At 40.1% G+C, this 21,536-nt stretch overlaps 1 protein-coding gene across 4 annotated transcripts in view; it reads left to right on the top strand.

Moving 5' to 3' along the window:
• The first annotated feature begins 1,348 nt into the window (after nt 1-1,348).
• The window catches only part of sh3pxd2b (SH3 and PX domains 2B), a 48,756-nt gene continuing 28,568 nt past the window's right edge, over nt 1,349-21,536 (top strand). For 2 of the 4 annotated variants that reach the window (XM_074612221.1, XM_074612222.1), the window contains exons 1-3: nt 1,350-1,819; nt 6,212-6,292; nt 17,894-17,969. In XM_074612221.1, the coding sequence (XP_074468322.1) occupies nt 1,748-1,819; nt 6,212-6,292; nt 17,894-17,969 (229 nt within the window). In that variant the 5' untranslated portion in view covers nt 1,350-1,747. Of the gene's footprint in view, nt 1,820-6,211; nt 6,293-17,893; nt 17,970-21,536 lie in introns of all 4 variants that reach the window. The other 2 variants (XM_074612220.1, XM_074612223.1) reach the window with 2 other exon arrangements.

Genomic DNA, 21,536 nt, shown 5'->3' with positions numbered 1-21,536 from the left:
TTTTTATAGCCCAAAACCACAAATTTGCTTTAAAAGGCTGTCCTTAAGGTGGTAATAGACCTACCAACCAGGGATACCTTAACTCATTTGAATAATAGAAATTCCAATTTGAGGCAAAGTCCCACATTTTCATTGGCTCTATTTTTCAAAAGTCAAACCACTGCAGGACAGACGCTTTTCTTTTGTTTTTTGTTATTTTTTCAATTTCACACAGGGGGAATACGACATGAAGCGACGTGTGAGTCTCACAAGAAACGCGCGGCTCAAAAAGCGATGTGCCGATCTATGCATGCATTTGGGCAAAGCATAGAGATGTTACAAGGTAAGGGGCAGAATAGAAATGTTTATTATTTAAGTTAGACAGACATTATATAAAAAATGGTAGACTACTTCTCAGCCTTTGTAACGTGTCCGACATTGTCCCGCACAAACATACTCTTTGTCCCACATTTGGTTTGTTGGGATCTGGTCACCCTAACAAAGAATAATGAATAAAGACTATAATAGTTTTGAAGCATTAACATTAAACATCAATAGTGTTATTGACTTGTATTTGTTTTAGGAAGACCTACACCCACTGGAGCTTCTAGGTGTCCCACATTAGGCAGTGTCCCACTTTCCGAAAACTTATCCTATATTTCACTCTCCAACCACTCCCCTTCTTAAATCTGTGTATTTTGTGGATTATTGACATTAAGAGTATTTGATACATGTGGATGAAAATATTCCCACCCAGTAACAGATCTAAACATTACAAACCATATGTCATGTGGCATTTGTTGTTTTGTAGTTTTTTAGTACGGCACATTGTACAGTTTTCAGTCATGCCTGTTTTAGGGCTTTACTTTAATTGGACATGTCTGCTTTTATAGCCAATAATTAGACTATTTACACAGAATAGCTCCAGTTCTGCTGTGTTAAGTTGATGGAGATGTTTAGAGCTGCAACAAGTAATCGATGAGTTGTCAACTATTAAATTAATCGCCAACTATTTTGATAATCGATTAATCGGTTTGAGTAATTAAAAAAAAAAAAAAAAAGTCAAAATTTGCTGAATAAGACTATAATAGTTTTGAAGCATTAGCATTAAATATCAATAGTGTTATTGACTTGTATTTGTTTGAGGAAGACACACATTGTCCCACATTACGCAGTGTCCCACTTTACTGGCAATTTACCCTATATTTCACTATCCACTCCCTTTTTTTAAATCTGTGTATTTTATGGATTATTGACATTAAGAGTGTTTGATACATGTGGATGAAAATGTTCCCACCCAGTATAACGTTGATACAGCTTTAAGTGCGTTGGATTAAACCCATAGCTGAGTCCTCCTGCAGCCTGCAGCCTGCTGTGGTCTGCTGTGACGCTGGAGGGCTGGAGGGCTGGTCCATGGAGCAGGATAATGAAGCGTCCCAGTCGCTCAGTGGGAGTGGGCGAGCTGGGATAGGCTGGGAGTTTGGTTGGAGCCGTCAAACGGGACGGGAAACCAACAAGAAACCGACCGACTAGTAACTTCTGGCTTTCTGAGCAGGCTGAATGTTGGACAGGAAATCTGACGTAGACAGCTTTTTACTGAGGGGGAAAAGAAAAGAAGCATTTGTTGCATTCAGAGGTCACAGACGGAGCTGATCGGATGACAAAAAGAAGCGAAACTTTCTCTTTTGATCGCTCGTAAAAAACCTCCAACCGGGATTTCTGTTTTTCTTTTCTTTGTAACGGAGGCGTAGAGAGAGAAGAGGACACCATGCCACGGCGCACCGTGCTAGAAGTAACAGTGCAAGATGTCCAGAAACGGAGGAATCCAAACAAACACTACGTAAGCTGACTTTCATTATGACAACAGCAACAGCAGAGCTTAAAGTGGGGAACAGATCAGGGCTATTTTGCAACACTTCTCTCTTTTCCTGTCGGTAAAAGTAAAAACAAAGGGAGGATCAAATTACAGTTTACCAAAGCCAGCCCAAGTGGACTGTTGCTCAGACTCTTTAGTTTTACACTGTTAGCCTACAATCAGTGGAGATTTATTAGATCCTAAACATACCAGACAGTGAAGAAAAGACATTATCACTGACAACCTTAAAGAGTTACAGAGTTCAAGTTGCTCCTGGCTGTTTTTCAGCTTGTCGGAGTCAGACTAATGTTGGGTTCATCACTTCTTTGTTTGGGTTTTCAGATTTAACCAGCATCTTTTGTCTTATACTCAGAGGAATTATGGTCACCAAATGGATCTAACTCTTATGACCTTTCACCCTCTCAGTCTGCATACATTCAAGTGACCCTCAGCAACTCAGTATCACATGTTTAACATCAGTGAAGAAACTGAGTTATTAGATACCATACAGTGAAGAAAAGACATTGAACACTGACGTTTGACAACCTTAAAGAGTTACAGAGTCTCATTCCTGGCTGTTTTTCAGCTTGTCTGAGTCAGACTAATGTTGGGTTTATCACTTCTTTGTTTGGGTTTTCAGATTTAACCAGCATTTTTTGTTTTATACTCAGAGGAATTATGGTCACCAAATGGATCTAACTCATGTGACCTTTCATCCTCTGTCTGCATACATTCAAGATGACCCTCAGCAACTCAGTATCACATGTATATATGTGAATATATAGGCATTGTACTAATTCTACCAGAGTCTGCAGTCAAACAAAGTAGTGCTTCTCATATAGCCTGCAGCTATGTGTGTGTGTGTGTGCCATCAGAAAACATTTTAATAGGCAAATCAATCCAGTCCTGAAAACATCCAGACTAATCCCCATGAGTTCAAATTGAGCATTCCAGCTTTGTCGCGCCTGAGGCTCTTCAATTTGCTCATAAATACATACAGGCACTGGTAGGTAACCAGGAAGTAGAGTTTAAGGTCATCACAGTGAACACAAGGCAATGTTTGAACAAGGGAAGGGTTTAAACATTACAAACCATATGTCATGTGTTGTTTTGTTACTTCAGTTTTTTAGTACGGCACATTGTACAGTTTTCAGTTATGCCTGTTTTAGGGCTTTACTTTAATTGGACGTGTCTGTTTTTATAGCCAGTAATTACACTATTTACGCAGAATAGCTCCAGTTCTGCTGTGTTAAGTTGATGGAGACGTTTAGAGCTGCAACAAGTAATCGATGAGTTGTCATCTATTAAATTAATCGGCAACTATTTTGATAATCGGTTTGTGTAGAAGTCAGAATTCGCTTCTTAAATGTGAATCTTTTCTGGTTGCTTTACTCCTTTATGTCAGTAAACTGAATATCTTTGAGTTGTGGACAAAACAAGACATTTGAGGACGTCATCTTGGGCTTTGGGAAACACTGATCGACATTTTTTTACCATTTTCTGACATTTTATCGACCAAACAACTAATTGATTAATTGAGAAAATAGTCAACAGATTATTCGACAATAAAAAATAATCCTTAGTTGCAGCCCTAGAGACGTTAAGAGTGATAATATCCTGATGTCAGGTGATAATGCTATAGGGTTATCTCATTAACAGTGTCTCTCTATTGGCGTACAGTATCTGTGCCAATTTAGGAATCTGTTCCACTACCATTACCGTGTGTGGGGGTGAGCAGGACAAAAGTAGGGAGAGAAGAAGAACAAGAATCAATGTGTGAATATTTTTCCTGTTTCTAAAATCATTTCCCGCTGGTACTGCAAAGTTGTGTGGGAGACAAGAATGTCAAATAGACAAAAGACCCATTGCTTGCTTTTCTGCAATTCTTAAACAATGGAGCTTTCATCATTCTGGGGGATACATGTGGGTGAAATTGTCTGCAAAAGTGCACGCAGTCCATTTTTAGAGTAACACGTATGACATCATATGATGTAGCGGGCCAAACAGTGAGAGCCACTGCCAAGGCCTTAGCAGGTGTTCGTGTTAGTTCCGTGTACATGGTGTGTGTACTCGTATGTTGGTCTGCATCCATGTATGTGTGAAAATGATGCCTGGGTTGACGGACCAACAGACCTTACACCGCTGTGAGTGTTAGTGGTCAAGGACGCAGAGTTCTCGAGGTCCCGTGTCTTCTCCATCTGTCTGTTTGCTCTCTGTGTTGTACTCTTGTTACCTTAAAATCTTCCAGAACCCTGGAGGTGCGGGTTAAGTGTACAAAAAAGCAGCTTATAGCGGTACTGCTCATCAGATTTGAACCTATCCCGAAGAGAGGAAAAACACCAGAAAAATCACATTCCTAAGACACTTACAGATATAAGAGCATTTTACGGCCAGTATTAGTGTTTCATTGCCCAGAGAAGCTTTTATAGCTCAAGTTATAGCCTTTCCCTTTCTTCCTCAGAGCTATAGCCTCATTTACCATCATAGGTGCTGTACTTGTAGATTATTTGTCTTAATTATGTTTATAGACTGTAGCAAGGAAATGGAAAACCCTTTTGCATATAATGGTTCTTAATTGTTTAAAATTAAGCAAATAGTTATTGTCCACCCACAGGCAATACCCAAGAAATAGTCACTATGCTTGTGTTATTGTATATATTAGAGTTGTTCCGATACCAGTATCGAAAGTGCATCAAGTATCGGCGAGTATGCAAGTCTATGCACCGATCCAATAACACGTCATCATATTATTTATCAGCTCATTTACGCTACACAGCAATACTAGTCACTCGCTACCCGATCCGTACATCCTGCCCGATCGATCGGTACTGCGCATGTGCAACTCTCAACAGAGATGAGAAAGAAACTCATTTATTAGCTACTTCCATCATGGATTTTCGGACACAGGGAATCGCTTTTCTGCAGCTGATGATGGAAGTAGATAACGAGTGAGCCATCTCGCTTCTTTCTCATCTCTGTTGAGATTTGCACATGTGCTTTACTGATAGGGCAGGTGCTAGCGGAGAGTGTAACTCTAACCAGAGCTAGCAAAACATAAGCAATTTGGCAACATTTTATACTGGAAAATACCACTAGTAAAAACATTGACGTGATTTTAAACACTGGTATCGGATAGGTACTCGGTATCGACCGATACGCAAGTTCAGGTATGGGTATCGTGAGGGAAAATATGGTATTGGAAGATCTCTAGTATAGATGGCTCTCCATTGGTTTAAGTTTACAGACACTGACACATAACTCTTTTTAGTCAATGAAGACAGCCTCCCTGCTGGTCTATATAGCTCCTGTAGTTGGTCCATCCATGGCCATATCTGACTCTACTGCCCTGAAAGTGAGAGCGAGGCCAGAGGAGGTCTGGGAGTGGGGCCAACAGCATTCAGCCAGACACAGCAAGCCACCGGGGAGTTTCCAATCACCTCCCTGCCTCTCCCCTCCTCTTATTCTTCAACAAAATAAAGAACTGTGTCTGTTGCCTGTAGACAGCAATGATTAGGCTATATACTTTGGTTGGATGCTTTGTGCTGTTTTATTGTGGTTAAAGGGTAACCTTGGTATTTTTCCACCTGGACCCTATTTCCCCATGTCACCTCTTCAGATTTTAGAACGAGACTTCTCCTTGAGTGAGACTCTTTCCATAATGTCAGACACTTATAATAACAATCAGAGCCTGTCATGGCAAAAACAAGCACTTTTAGTGGGCGTAAATGACAGTACCAGCTTGCCCCAATAGCACCACATTGCAGCCTGTGAGCAGCTGCCTCCGCAGTGCTCTCCCTCAATATTGGACCAATTTCAGAAATTGTTGTCCCTATTAGTCAATTAGACACAAAACCATGGGTAAATATATTCCAGGTTGAAAAATACAGAAGTTACACTTTAATATGAGGCTGATGGAATCTGCAGTTATATATATTGAAGGCGTCACATCAAACTCATGAATTGATATTTCCATTGCTGCTTTTGCTGCTCAGGTCTTTATGGGAACAGCTGCTACAACAATGTTTCTCAGTAATTTTGAAAAGACAGCATTGTAAAATCTGCTGCATCTATACAGGATAATGACTTCCTCTTCAGCAGGAAGTGACGCAGATGGACTAGGAAATGAAATAATCACATATTCCTAGTACTGTGTTCATGTGAACGGATGATGACAGTGACCGCTGCCTGTGTGACAAGCGTGCTGTTTGCCTTTCCTCACGCTACCTTCCTCTGGGAGTCACAGCACTGCCAATTACCGGCACCATGAGTCAGGAGTGATGCCCCAGGGGGGGGGGTTTGGATTTTCAAGTGGTTGACAATAATGGCTATTTGTTAGTTTAAATGTTCCACTTATTTTTGTCTTTTGTTTTTTTCCAGGTTTACATCATCAAAGTGTCCTGGAGCGATGGCAGCACAGAAAGCATTTACAGACGCTACAGCAAGTTCTTTGACCTCCAGGTGAGTACATGTGTGCATGTGTGACTGTGTGTCTTGGGTATGTCTACTCTAGTTGTGTGTGCAATCGCATGTTTTAGGGGACAAGGAGTGGGACAAGACTAGCATAGGTCAGGAAAGTAAATGTAACTCCTCACTCCATACAACGCTGTCCTCCTGTAGACCTAGTGCTTGTAGCCAAAGCTCTCCCTGCTCCACCCATATGACACTGGCAATTAAATTGTGCGAGAGGAGTCGGAAAATGTCCCAATGAAGTTAATAGAGGACAGTGATGAATGCGACGACCACACTGATGACCACAGAAATGTCTGAATCACTCTCGAGCGTCACGCTGGCAGCGTGTGTTGCACAAGGAGGGAATCTCATTAGTATCCTAGTTTCCGTTCCTCTTTCGAAGGTAATGGATCGGAGGCCTCGGCCACGTCCTTGCTCAGAGAGCGTGGACTCCAGGAAACACAGAAAGGCAAGCACTATTAATGAGCACAAAGTCAATTTAGGCGGGGCATACCGTCAGCCCTAATTGGATTACATTCCTTTTAATTGATTAGGATGGTCAATGCATGAGCGATGAAATCCAGAATTCTAATGCTCCACAGAGGTTTTTCTGAGGCTGCAAGTGTCATATTAAGCGGATGAATACAAACCATTTCATTAATAATATTAGTTTGACTTAAGGCTTCAAAAGCTGCCAACAGTCTTACGTATGAATCAGCTCCTATTACACTCATGATTGTTTTTTAACTGTAGAAACTTTCTGTTTTTTGAGGCCATGCCAAAGTAAAAGTCCATGTGTAGCTATGAAAAGTAATCTTTGTAGTGTAATAAACACAGATTGGGTAAAAACATTAAGGGCTGTTATCTGCTCTTTACTGATAACATTTAAAGGGGTATTCAGTCATATGGCCACTGTTGAACTGTTGTCAAATAGTAAGACCTGCAACAACAGTTAAAGAACTTTACTCGTCTTATAAAAGCTTATTTGTACCAATTTAGATCCTTGTAATTAAAGGAGCTAAATACGCGATTTGGAGCATTTCTATTGCCTCTCAACGGCTCTAAACATGGCAGACGGCAAGCCAGTGGCTCGTAGCTAGTGGTGCTAACAGCGCAACAGTGCAAACAATGGCAAAAGTCTTGACAGAGACAACAGTGTTTACCTGAGGGGAAACCTGCGGGTGGACGCTGCGCTTACGCTATGACGCCGTCGGTCGGGCCACTATCGTTATCAGCTGTAACTGCCATATAAAGCATATTTCATTCCCATATCTTGTGGTCAGAGGTCAAGGGACCCCTTTGAAAATGGCCAGTTTTCCTCGCCGAAATTTCACACATTAGAGCGTTATATAGCGTTCTTCCCGATGAGGTAGAGCAGGTTCTCTAGTTTCACATGATACCAGTATCTTCACTGTAGCTTTAAGACTGAGCCCGCTACAACCTCTGAAAGACAGCGATTGTTAAGAGGTTAATAGTTTATATGATAAAAGATCCATACTTGACGTCCGTGTATCGATACAATATTGCCACGCAAAATATCGCAAAACTATGTTGTATCCTTTCTTTTTTTTTTTACACCCCCAGAATTTAGGCTGAATGGTTGGTTGAACATCTGTCTTTGGCTTCTGTAGCTATTCTCAATTACATATATACTGTATAATCAGAGTATTTATTTATGTTCTGAACATTGCAACTAAAGTAAATTAAGTTTGGTGAAAGATTAACAATGTTCGTAATTCAATAAATTTGGATTCATCATCCAGCCGTGGCGCTGCTTTGCTTTTGATGTTTTTGGCTCAAGAAGAAGGCTCTTTGGACTTTGTGAGTGTGACTAAGTAAGAGGAGGAGATTTGGGAAACCTTCAAAATATCAATGAGAAGGGAGTTTTCTTTTCAGAAAGGACTAAGTGAGTTTTGAAAGTCAGAAATCTTAGCAGCGGATGAATAATAGCTGCATCAGAATGAATCAGTGTTGCCATTTGTGTGCTGGGAAAGCACAACATTTCTCCTGTTGCCTCTTATAGAACATCCAACTATATTAATAAAACACAGTTAACTGTCACCTATCACTTCCAACAATATCATTCCATGTTTACTTCATCCATGCTTCAGCACAAATTACCAGTTGCAATGCTAAAGACCTACAGTATCGGATCAATGGCATTGAACCAGATGAGCATATGTGAGATATTTTCAGCATGGGCATTCCCCCGCAGGTGCTCAGCCTGCCAGGCCATGCAGCTGCTTCCTGCTGCGTTGACAGCCTGTGGGTGGGCCCTCACTGGTGAGGGAGATGTAGATAAACCCAGCTGGAGAGATTACAAGCCAATCTCTTATCTCCTGTTAGATTTGGCATTGACATATTGTAAGCCACCTCGAGGCTGGGGTATTTCTTCCAGAAAAGTGGCGAGTTGGAATGCTCAAAATCTCATCAGCTCCTCTGTGATAAAGGGATTATACGTGTTGTATGTGCCGGCATTTTTTGTAATCTTTTTAACATGCTATTTTATCATTTTGAACTGTTATACAGTGGACTATGATGAGGAATAAGGCAGTGGTTTGACATCATCAGGCGTCATCCCAGGTGCCTGGCAATAATAGTGACATAGAGCTGAGTCATATAGCTCCTCTTGTTACCATTTCTTCATTTCCTGTCATCCCCCTTTGCTTTTTTCCATCTTATACTGCCTTTTCCCCGTCTGCTCTGGTTGTGTCTCATTCTGTGACTTGATGATGTTGTCTTGTCTTTTCATTAAAGAGGGGTGTATGTGAACATAGAAAAGATGATACCGTAAAGGAATGACACATGAAGTTTACTGGTCATATAAAAGCCGCAGAGCCAGACAGGAAGTGTTATTCACCACATCCTGTCAACACAGCTGGACCAAGCAGCTGAAACGTGCTCTTTCCTCACTGACCACAGACTCTGTTTATTCACTCAGTCTGACTTCAATTGGATTTCTACAATTGTTAAGGGAATTTGTATTCTTTTAGATCTGCTTGGTTGTTTCAATGCACATATCCATATTTCATATTTGGATGGCACAATATTGGTTTCTTTTTATAAGCAGGTAGAATCTACACCAAGCTGTGTTGAGCAGACAGTGATCCTGATGACAAGGAGAATAACACACACAGGGTATCATTAGATAATTATAAGGTTAATACTAATTTACATTCCTTCATCTTTTTAAGTGTAGTTCTGTTGCAATAAGTCACCCAGTAATGATAAATATATTTGACTTCAGGACATCTCTGACTGGGTGAAAATCAAAATTTGACTGTATTAATTTAGATATTTTCCAAAGTAAAAGTCCTTTGAAGTGTATGATTCAACTTTTTCCCATGGTCTAGTGTTAAAAAAGTGAACATAAATCGTAATATTGAATCGCAATACTTAAAAATCACAATATATATCGAATCGGCACCCAAGTATCGTGATAGTATTGAATCGGGAGATAGGTGTATCGTCCCAGCCCCAGTATATACCGTCATATCACCCTCTCACCCGAGATATTTCTGCTACTGCTCACCCACCTTTTTTCTGCAACACCCACACAACAGTTTCTGTGTAGCTTCTACCCCTAAATAGCATCAGGTAGTTTAGTATCCATTTTTTCATGCTGGTGAACGACTGCATGGTGAGACAGAGTTATTGCCCACACTTATGCAATAATGTATGTAATGTAAAGTATGTGTTTAGTCTTGAGAGCTGTTGAATACGGAGAGAACGAATTGAGCAATTAGCATTTTAACATAAAACCTGTGGGTGTTTTTTCCCTCTCTGTTCCAGTGTGTTAAATTGTGACCAAAAATAGACAGATCTGTTGCTTCAGAAGGATGGAAAGTGCAGAGATTCTTTTTGCAATGGGGTCATCAATTTTGTTTCCATGTCACTAAGAACAGTTTCCATGCTGCACACGTGTCCGCTCAACTTCACAAGCTTAGTCTTCCAACATTCCCAGTCGCCTTTGGATACAGGAGACACTTTTACTTTAAAGCTGTAGGAAAACAATCCAATACATCACTACTTCCTTATTCAGCGCTGCACAGCTGTCACATATTTTCCAGTAATCAAGTAACTAAACTTTTTAAAGGTGGGCTGGTTATTTTGCTTAAAGCAACGGGGCTGCCTGTTGTGTGCATTCCACAATGTGCTCATTTCCTTCTTGTACACAGTCATTTTCAGAATGAAATGTACCGTATGTATCCTTAAGCAGGGCAGTTTGTTCCTGGTTCAAATAACTCAAAACATGTGTTTTTACTAAGGAAAGGCTGAAAGATAGGCAAAAGTATTTTGTGTTACGGATCTAGATGATGTGGACTGAATAATGAATCAGTCAGAAAATATTCAGTGTTGTCAAAAACTGTTTAATGCACTGAAATTGTCTTTGGTAGATGAAGATGAACTATTGAAGAGACTGATGAGTCAGTGAAATTGATACAAAAGACCAAACCTCTGAAGCTAAACATCACCATAGCACTCTTTTTTTTAAAAAATGTCTTATTCATATGTGTTTGATTATGACTGCTGGGGATGGAAGTGGTATCCAAGCAGCGTGGCTGACAGAAAGCCAAGTGTGATATGGGAGCTCTGCTTTGTTTTTTTCCCCCTTATGGCTCCTTAACCATTTGCTGTCTTGGACAGCATGATTTGCAGTTGTCTGTCAAATGACTAGCCTTCATTGGGATGAGTCATAGTTTAGGAAAATAGCTTATTGTTGTTGGCTGCCTGAGAGAAGACGGGCACAAATGAACCCGCTTGCTAATGTCACCACATGCATGTCAAGAATCCAAACAGAAACAGATTGATCCTCCTTCCGCTTGTGCTCTAAAATAGCACAACAACTGAGATTGGGAAGTTGTGCTTCACATCTTGAGATAGACTGGTGACTATGAGTGCAAGAAAATATCAATACATGAATATCACAATATAATTTTTTTTGATATTGTATCGATTCTCCAAAACACTGTATCAATCTTTAATTTACATCTTAAAAATCGGATGGCCCGCCGGCCGCTATTCTGTCTTCCAGAGGTTGTAGCGGGCTCAGTTTTAAAGCTAGCCTGAACTAGCAACAAATGAAACTAGAAAACCTTAGAATTGTGTATGACAGAAGTTGAGACACTTATCCAAGGAGTCCAATTGTATTCAGGTGTTAGTCCCCATAGTAGCCATTTCACATAGTGATTTTTTACTCAGATTGTATGCATATGATGGTGTGTTCTTTATACTATGACAGTTTTCCTAAACTTAGATCTAAAACTCACAATATATTGCCTTGTTTACAGTATTGCAATATCTTGAATCGTCACCCCTGTATCATGATACGTATCGTATCGTCGGACAGTAAATGACAAATTGTGTCATATGCCTCTAGAGAGTAGGAGTCCAGAAATACAGCATGTGATTAAACCCAGGCTTTTCAAAGTGGCGTGGGCCCACACCACATTAAAACAGTAACTCTTGGGTAAGCACTTAATCCCTCTGATGAGAACAGTGCCATGGTCCTGTAACTCAGGGGTTAGATGAGGATAGCATTTAAGAAGCCCATGTTACATTGGAGCCAACCTTGCTGTAACAAGCTCAAATCTTCAACCAAATGATGCATAGTGGTTGGATATAACAATATACTGTATATCAAGGCTGAAATATAGAATTCTATGATATTATATACAATGATATTCATATTCCCCATCCCTATTAAGTGATCAGGGATAAGATCGTCAAATTGATGATCCAGGGTCAAGCCACTTTATTGTGTGCACTTGAGAAACACTGAGCCTCAACCAGACCCTTGGGTGCTGTTGTTGAGCTGACCTTCTGCTGTGACCTCTCTGGAGGTGGATATGTTCAAAGAGAATGACGCTACGGGGACTAACTAAAAGCAGGGGTGAAAGTAGATTGAAGTTCTTGCCGGTATACTACCAGGCTACCCCAGCCGTCATCGCTTAATGTTGTTCTCCTCCCACCCCCAGCTTCATGCATCCCTGAATTCAATGCCTGTATGGTGTAGAATGAAATTAGAAATACTTGACATCATGTATAGCAAATTATTTATTTGAATGGTGAAAGTACTGGAGAATCATTCGTAAATGTTGACAAAATTTTCGAGTTTCGAGTTGTTGTTCCGACTGGGGGCATATTGTATTTACGATTATTCTGACACCACATAAATGCAGCACAAATGCCCTACCTCGCAATGTTAATGAAAGTGGAACAGTATTGCCCCATGTGCCAACAAATCGAGCTGTGATTAGGGATATTTGATACACCACACAGTTGTATCGGCAGGGATACATAGCCTGCAGTAGTGCACAGAGGCCGTTTCCATGGTTTCTATGCATAGCGCCTGACGTTTACTCACAGAACGCTTGTCTGCATGAGGAGCACAGTCAGACCCCGCAGGCGGAGTGTTGCTCCCCGTCTGAAAAGACCTTCATGAGTGTACAAACAAACTGAAAATATAATCTCCTTGTTGGAGGTAACTAATTGTATGTTGACCTGACATTATTAGATGTGTTTTCTTGTTGGAAATGTGATCGTGAGTGACGGGTTGTATTGTGGGTTTTGGCATTCAGCTACTGTCCCCTCTTTCCGGTACTGCATACTGGCACTGAATCTTTTAGTGGTACGTAGTACCGGACCGTACCGGCCTACTTTCACCCCTGACTAAACGTAAAATTATTTAGACCGACTGAACTAAACCTACTAGGCACCGATAACCGATATCATCCATGAGTCCCCAGAAATTGGCGTTTGCGTTTATATGTTAACATCAGCATATAGTATTTATCAAAGTAAAGTTAGTATTAAAACACGAACACTGAGGTCTTACGCATATTAAAGCTACATAGATGTTATTTACTCATCCATCCATTCATCCTGCTTACGGATACAATCTTTGTTCTCACTTCTTCAAAAGTGGACTAACAGCTCAGCCCTCCACAAATGTGGGGTGTTGCCTTAACAGTATGGTTGTCTGTAAAGGGTTAAAAATGACCTCAAGCATGAATGTACAGTGGACTGAGTGAAAGAATCAGAGGACTACCAAGATAGGCATGTTGCAAAGAGAGCAGCTATTGTTCTCTCATTCAAGAGAGTCTCAGATCTTCTTTATTACGCCTTTTTATTTGAAGGGTGACAATGTGGTTAAAGCGGATATGGACTAGACAAATTACAGCCCGTTGGAAGGTTACGTTATTCTCTGCATCAGCAAGAATTTGGTGAATGAAATAACAGTGTTTTGCAGTTGCACATTATTGGGCATATAAACAGACTAGTAACATGACATGTTTACAATGGAAATGTTTGTTCTTCCTTACATTCCTGCACTTGGTCTGTTGTAAATCAATGACTGAAATGTGTTGTTTTTTTAAGAAGTAGTGGTAAAATCAACATTGACACATCACAACTAAGAGACTGTGTGTTGTAAACAGATTTTTAACATGCTCATTTTTTCCATTATTCCATTTCCCTGGCACATGAAAGCTTTGCTGTGTGTTTTCTTTTTATTGTGGGAAATTTAGATATCTTCCAAGCATTGTCATTGTTCATTAGAATAATAGCAATATATCTCCTCCTCATCGGGCTTTGGTGAACGAGAGAATGAGTCAGCCAGTGGTTCTGTCAAGTCAATTAGTTGGGAAAAAGTAACATTGCAGTTTAGGGTATGAATTTAAAGAGGACATAATGCTTATTTTCAGGTGCATACTTGTATTTGGGATTTCTACTCGAACATGTTTGCATACTTTGATGTTCAAAAAACTCTTTACTTTTCTCATACCGGCTGTGCTGCAGCCCCTCTTTTCCCCCTCTGTCTGAAACGCTCTGTTTGAGCTCCTGCCCCGCCCTCTCGAAAAGCCCAGGCTGCTCTAATTGGTCAGCTGGCCTACTATTATGATTGGTCAACCGTACCAAATGCTTCTAACTCCGCTCCAGCTTCGCTCAAACTAGCTTTGTTTGATTGCGTGCCAAACTAGCTGCTAGGAAAAATGTGTTGCTTGGTGACATCACCACGTTACGGAAGAAAAGGCGGGACTTCAATCAAAGCATTCCAGGCAGTCCACAAGCAGTGTTTCTGTGGGGGAGAGTAACTCCCTTTGGCTTCAACTTTGGGCTTTGTAACTTCGCAGGCCTTTTACATGCACAAAAAAAACTATATAACACACTAAAGGAAAGGGAAAAAAACATAATAAGGTCCTCTTTAACATTTTGACGGCATTTTGAATATTCTGTCAGCATTGGCATAAATACAGAGATATAGTACATATCCAGAGCTGATGAGTTCATAGACTGAAATTATCATTTTTGTAAGCTATGTTCCATATAATCAGTGTGTGATGTGTCCACAGATTGCTATAGTACTATGTGGCACACATTTCCTTGTAGCTGAAATGAACTCAGCAGGCTATAATTTACAATAACATACTTGAGAATATCCTTGGAAAGTCATGTGGAGCTTGACTGTGCGCCACCTTGGCCTGTCATCCTCCTGCCTGTAGAGCATGAATATTTGATGTTGGGCGCATGATGTAACTGGTATTTTGAAGAGACATCTTTACTCTCTCCAGATGCCTTTTCTTGTTTGAGTGGCTCTGATTACAGAGTAGATACAAGGTTTAGAGTAGACACAGAGACTGGGTGTGTCTGCACTCACAGTCAGACACATGGGAACAATTACAGTGTGTGGGGTATTGGCTCTTCTGTGTTGGTCTCTCTCTCTGTCTGCCTGTCTCTTTGCTTGCTGTCTCTCTTAAGGTGGTAATACTGTGTCAATGATGAAGCGACTGACTCGTAAGCCAAGCAGATCGTGGCGTTGTGATTCTTTTTTTCTGAATTCCTTTTTCACCTTCTGCTGTATCTTAAAACAAACAACACGACTAAAGACCAAAGTGGGTTGACTCAACTCATTCCTTGTCTTGCTTTAGTAGAAAAATAGGATTCATGGCTCTCTTTTCTACCCCCTTTCTTTTTATTATCTTTAGTGAGAAACTAACGCTGAGCTTTAGCCGTCATAGCCAAAGAGAAGTCAACCGTAACTGTCTTGATATTCAAGCATAAAGCCTCATCTTTGGCCTCACAGAATTAGACATGCCCACGTCATATTTGCTTTCTTCTTACAACCAAATCCAAGACTAACCAACATATTTAACATACAAGGACTATACCGACTGGGGTCCCCAAGAATAAACTTCTGTAAGAAACAACCATCATAGCAAAATGTTGTGAGATATGACAGTATACCTCTGAGGTCTGCGGGGACCCCAGTCGGTAGGATGAGGTTTTGGTTGGTTTGAGATTCTCCAGTTTTCTGAGATGCAATAAATCTTCCTGTCAGGTATGAAAGATAAGAATGTCATTGGATTATTTGCATTATAGTTGAACTCATAGCTTTATTGGACTCATCACAATGGACTTTGTTGTTATTGTTTGGCCAGCTTAAGGCCTTATAAATGCCCGTTGGGGTGGGAGAGTAGGTCGAGTTAATCAAACATCATTATAGAATTGGATTTAGGATTCCAAAGCGTTTTCTTGGCATGCTTTGAGATTTGTGGCTTGTAAAGGTCATTAGAGGGTTTCAAGATTGGGTTAAAATGAGATTGTTGAACTTTCTTGTAAATGGAACAAGGCTGTTGCACAAAGGCTGAAACGAAATATTTAGAGAAGCATAAGATATGAGCAAGAGTTAGTGAAGAAATTATGTGAAGCAGAGAAAACAAAGGTCAATGGGTTCTTTCTGTATAGCTGAAGATCTGCAAACAATCATTCACCTGTAAAACACATGTCCTCTTGTATGTTCTAACTGGTGCTTTCCCATCCAGATGCCTGCAACTGTCCAGGCACTAAAATATATATTAATATGGATGCTTCTACATGGGTGACATCTAATGCAGTTTTGCAATCTATTCTTCTTGCAGTCTTGGTCAGGATCACAGTGGCTATAGAGGGCAAGCTGTCGGGAAAATAGGGAAGCATCAAGCCCTATCTACTTAAGTGATTTAAGTCTGTTTAATCTTTATGCCACTCATGGTTTTATGGCACAACAACACCTGTTTGGCACCTGAACAGACTGAAACAGTCTATTTGGCACATGTCTCTGCCTTTCCCATAACCTCTCCATCACCTCACCTCCCCATGTCTCTGTTAGTTTTGGCTCAATGCAACTTATTGTTTCTTTCAAATTTACCCTAGGACATTTTGTGATGGCTGTACTCCTTTTATATTGCTAGAAAACTTGCTGTAGAAACCACATGATTACACTGGAAAAGACAGAGAGATAACATTTAATAGCAGCATCAGGGCAATATTGTGTAACAGAAAGCCCTGCTATGAACTTTAATGAATAATCAAAGCTCATATAAAAATAATGTAATGTGAGTGGATGTAATGCAGCACCCTACAGCTCACATCCTCTACCTGGTGATGTGCGTGGTTCATGTTTCATTACCCACATGCGTAAAATTAGATTCAAGAGTAGGCGGATCAGAGGAGGCCGATGAGTGATTTGATATTTTGATTCAGTTATGTTTCATATTGACAACATTGACAACAGGCTTGATGCTTGTCATTGGCACATACGGGATGAGTGGGAGCAACAAACCAGATACATAATCTACCTTACGTAACACATGAAAAGACTATATATATTTGTTGAAACATATAAACCCAGAAAAGACAATTTAAGGATACTGTATGTACTCACTGTGGGATCTGAAATTTAGCCATTGAGGATTGAAGGTAAAAATACCGAAGCACCAACTTTAGAGCATTCCTGTTGGGTATTTCCACTGCTGCATATTCTAGAAATGAGTCTCCCTTACCAGTAAACGTCAGTGTTATTTAAAGGTGGGGGAAATGAAAAACATCCCTGGTTTGGATATCTGGAGAACCAACTTATTTTGACCCTTAAATGCCTCTATGGAGCAGCCTTGATGGATGTAATTTTATCAGGTTGACATTGAACAGACGACAGTCAGAATTGCTATTAATGTCATTATGCGATAGCCCTGTGACTGTCATAGCAGCCTACACATGGGCCAGCTCTAACTGCATCCTCTACAGACTAGGGATGCACCAAATGCAAAAATACATACATGAATGTGTGGAAGCACACTGATTTCATTAAGAGTCATGAACAAAGGAGACATTAGTGGCCAAAGTGATGGATCATATAGTTGAATGCGACAGTGGGAGAAAAGCCAAAAAAGTGTTGAAGGAGAAACAAAAGACTGAGTTTTAAAGAGAAAGAAAAGGATCAAGAGAAGCGTTGATCAGCAGATTTAAAGAACCACTGCTCTCTGGCCTTTCAAAATTATGGAAACCGAAATGTTCCACTATGTCAGTGGTGCCTTGCTGCTAACAGCCCCTTTGCTGCAACAACATATGAAGTAGAGGGGGAAAACCATACCATCTGCTCAGGACATTCCTAATCATTGGCAGACCTTCCTTTATTGGCCGAATTCCTTGTAGGAACTGCTGATTTGTAAAAACGTGAACCCTTCCTCTCCAGCCTCAGCTATCCTGTTGTGTGTAATGTAAAGGGCATGTTTATGTGAAAGTGTAAGTGCTTTGTGTGCTAATAAGTCTTAATTGATTGGGGTGTTTCAGATGGAATTGCTGGACAAATTCCCGGTGGAAGGAGGCCAGAAAGACCCTAAGCGCAGGATCATTCCATTCCTACCAGGTAAGATTTACAGATGCACAGTGTCCCCCAAGGCCCTTTCTCTCACATATACATAGCACGCACACAACTATGGCTTGTTTAGTAAACAGAGAAAGAACTATTTTTATATTGGATTAAGTAATATCAAGAAAAATGCCAAACATTTGCTGCTTCCAGCCTCTTTCCAGCCAGCTTTCTCCTATTTATATCAATAGGGGGTTAGGGTTAGGGTTTTTGACTGTTGTTTGGACAAAGATTAAAAGATTAATCAACTTGTATAAAAAACGTACAATGAAAATAATTGAGATATGCTCATAACAAAACACAAATAACAGTGAACTCCTGGATTATCACTTAAATCACTCTGTATTTCCCCTTTGCTGTATTGCTGTGTCTTCGCCTCATTCTTGCTCCCTTCTCCATCGCACACATTTACACACATTGGGTTAAAATGTGGACGACAGTGACTCACTGATAGGCTGTGAATGAACCGAGAGAAACTGAATAATTTGCACACAAAAGAACCCACCGGAACAATCTGCTGCCTGCAACCATAATTGTCCATAATCTCACTGTTTCTGTGAATCGAGAAAGAATATGTTTTTCCATCTACTCTTTAAACCTTCGGCTGACTCAGCTGATCTCTAAGCATATAGCCCAAAGACATACGAGACAATTATATAGAGTAGTGTTGGAGCCTTTGGGTGTAACGTTAAATATCTGCCTTTTTCGCACAAGAATACTCTACCTGTGATCATAAAATAAAAAATGGTTACAATGCATAATGTTCATTATGAGCTGTTTCCTTGGCTTAGCTGCACCATTCTCCTGACTGAATCATCGTCTGGTGTAAAACCTGACTGGCTAAAATACTGGTTTCTTCTTTTTTAGTTGCCATTACTCACTTACAAGTGCAAGTGGCAGTACATTTTGTTCGGAATAAGTGCTTTAGGAAAGCTGTGCACGACCAACTTTTAGAATAGTTGAGATTTAGATCCTGCTGAAAGTAATCCTTTATGGGAGTTTGGAAGAAAACCTCGCCCTAAGACCCCACCCACATCTCCCCCACCAGGCGAGTGGGGGATAGGATTTTTTTTTGTGGCCATGCAGGTCTGGAACTCATTGAGAGAATACATACAAAAACACACACACTCTCTCCGACTGTTTGATGGACTCTGAGTAGGAGGAGGGAAGAGAGATAGATAAACATTGCTTTTCATACTATCCCCTGCTATCCACTTACAGCTGACCATGGTTACTATTAGGAATTCTCCTCTACATTAAACTCTGTCTACTTCCTTCCTGCTTTTACCTTTTAGACCCTGAAAGTCTAGATTTTCTCTTACATTTCTGTCTACTTCCAGTGAAGCTCTTAGTATTTGTAGAGACTTTCACTTCTCCTTTTTTCTGTGTAAGAAAATAACCACTGAAGTGCCCCAGAGGAAGCCACCAAATCCCCTACTGCTCTTATGGCACTGCTAAGAAAGCAAAAGTTAAAGACTCTACATAGTACCCTCTACGAATGCCACTGTGAAAACATTTGCTTTTGTGGCACAATGATACTGACTACGGCTGTGTATTGGGAATCATTTGGCGATACGATACATATCATGATACAGGGGTTATGAATCAATATATTGTGATTCTGCAAGCGAGGTGATATATTGCGATTTTTAAAAAAAAAAAAAAAATTTAGGAAAACGCTATAGAGAACACACCATTTGCATAAAATCTGAGTAAAGAAAGTTTACCTTTTTATGCAATCAGAACAGTGGGATCTGCATTTTATCGCAGTCCCTGTGACATCCGGCATCATAGCACTCCTTTGAGAGGGCACATACACTGAGATGCATGCAAATGAAATAAAGTATTGACTGAGTTAGTCTTTGCATGTAAACTAGGGCTACAACTAACGCTTATTTTCATTTGTCGATTAATCTGTTGACTGTTTTCTTGATTAATCGATTAGTTGTTTGGTCTATAAAATGTCAGGATATGGTGAAAAGTGTTGATCAGTGTTTCCCAAAGCCCAAGATGACGTCCTCAAAAGTCTTGTTTTTTCCACAACTCAAAGATATTCAGTTTACTGTCACAGAGGAGTAAAAAAACAGAAAATAATCACATTTAAGAAGCTGGAATTGGAGATTTTTTTTTTTTATTTACTCAAACCAATAATTATCAAAATAGTGGCGATAAATTTCATAGTTGACACTAATCGATTAATCGTTGCAGCTCTAATGCAAACTATTAATTAGAAATTTATAGTGTTTTTGAGAATCGATACAGTACCACAAAACACAATATTGCGATACTCGATATTTTCGATATTCTCTTACACCCCTAATACTAGGGCTGGGCCTTATGGAGAATATCAAATTTCACAATGTTTTTGACCAAATACATCGATATTGATATTACGACGATATTGTAGGATTAGCTATTGGTGCTTTCACAAAATATTTAGACAATGAGATTTTTGATAAATAATCATCAGTAATGTGGATTTAATGACTAAGTGGGTAAAGGCAAATGATAGAACAGCTAGAACAGTCTGATAAGTACAGAAAATTACATCACTTTACTGTAATGCAGCATTTAAAACCAGGAAAAACATATAATAATATATATTATATATCGATATAATTCTGATATATTACCCAGCCCTACTGACATTACATTATTTATTCTCAGTGCCTGCATAAATTGATGTTTAAGAGAATGACCGTTCCTAGTCATCTCAGATCCCAGATCAGGTTATACACCTCTCTGAGATGGCTTTCAAGCTGAAATATGCCTGATTTGCAGAAGTAATTTTCCTGACAGCCGAGAAAATCCTTCCCTTGCAGAGCAAAAGTCTGGCCTGTGGGCTGAGACAAACCTAACAAGGCACGGAAGTGGTTTTCCCTTCTTGGTTTTGGTTTGTTCAAGCTGTTTTTACTCCTTTGGTATCTCCGCATCAGCAAAGTGGCTTGTCTGCATGTGTGGATAGTGCAGAATTTCTGCTGCCTCTTTTTGCCAGGTGTACACATTGCTACATTTTTATCCTTTGCTGTAGAAACTACATGATTTCCCTGGAAAAACATATCAAGATAACATTTAATAGCAGTATCAGGGCAATATTGTATCCTTTACCTCAAAGAGGAAGTTCCAAAAAATCCCAAACTTGGCCATTTAAACCCATAACTCTTTTGTTATCTCATGATCGCATGGCATGTGCAGAGTATCTATTGGCCATTTGTCATCTGAATACCTCCCATGGTGCTCAGTTCCTTTGATAGGTTCATACATGACATTTAGATGATCTCTTCACCCTTTAAGCCAGTGTCAGCAGGTCAGCCTTTGAAAAAGAGCTGATGCCAATTATCTAAAGTTGGGGTTGTTAGACTGAGTCAAAACCAAAGATGGAATGTGGGTCTGTTTTCTTAGGGCCCCCTGCATGATAAAAGAGGTTAAATTCTTCCTTGAACTCTGATCCCACAAGTAAACTATGAATTTGTATTTGTTTTTTTTCCCCCTTTCCTCTTAATGATAGATCTACAGCACATACTTCTTTCAGCTACTCTGTCTGGCTGGAGATCTCTCTGCCTG

The sequence above is a fragment of the Sebastes fasciatus genome, chromosome 16 (genome assembly GCF_043250625.1).
Source record: "Sebastes fasciatus isolate fSebFas1 chromosome 16, fSebFas1.pri, whole genome shotgun sequence".
Lineage (NCBI taxonomy): Eukaryota > Metazoa > Chordata > Actinopteri > Perciformes > Sebastidae > Sebastes > Sebastes fasciatus.
Note: the sequence above shows the minus strand (reverse complement) of the source record. Positions and strands in the feature narration are given on the sequence as shown.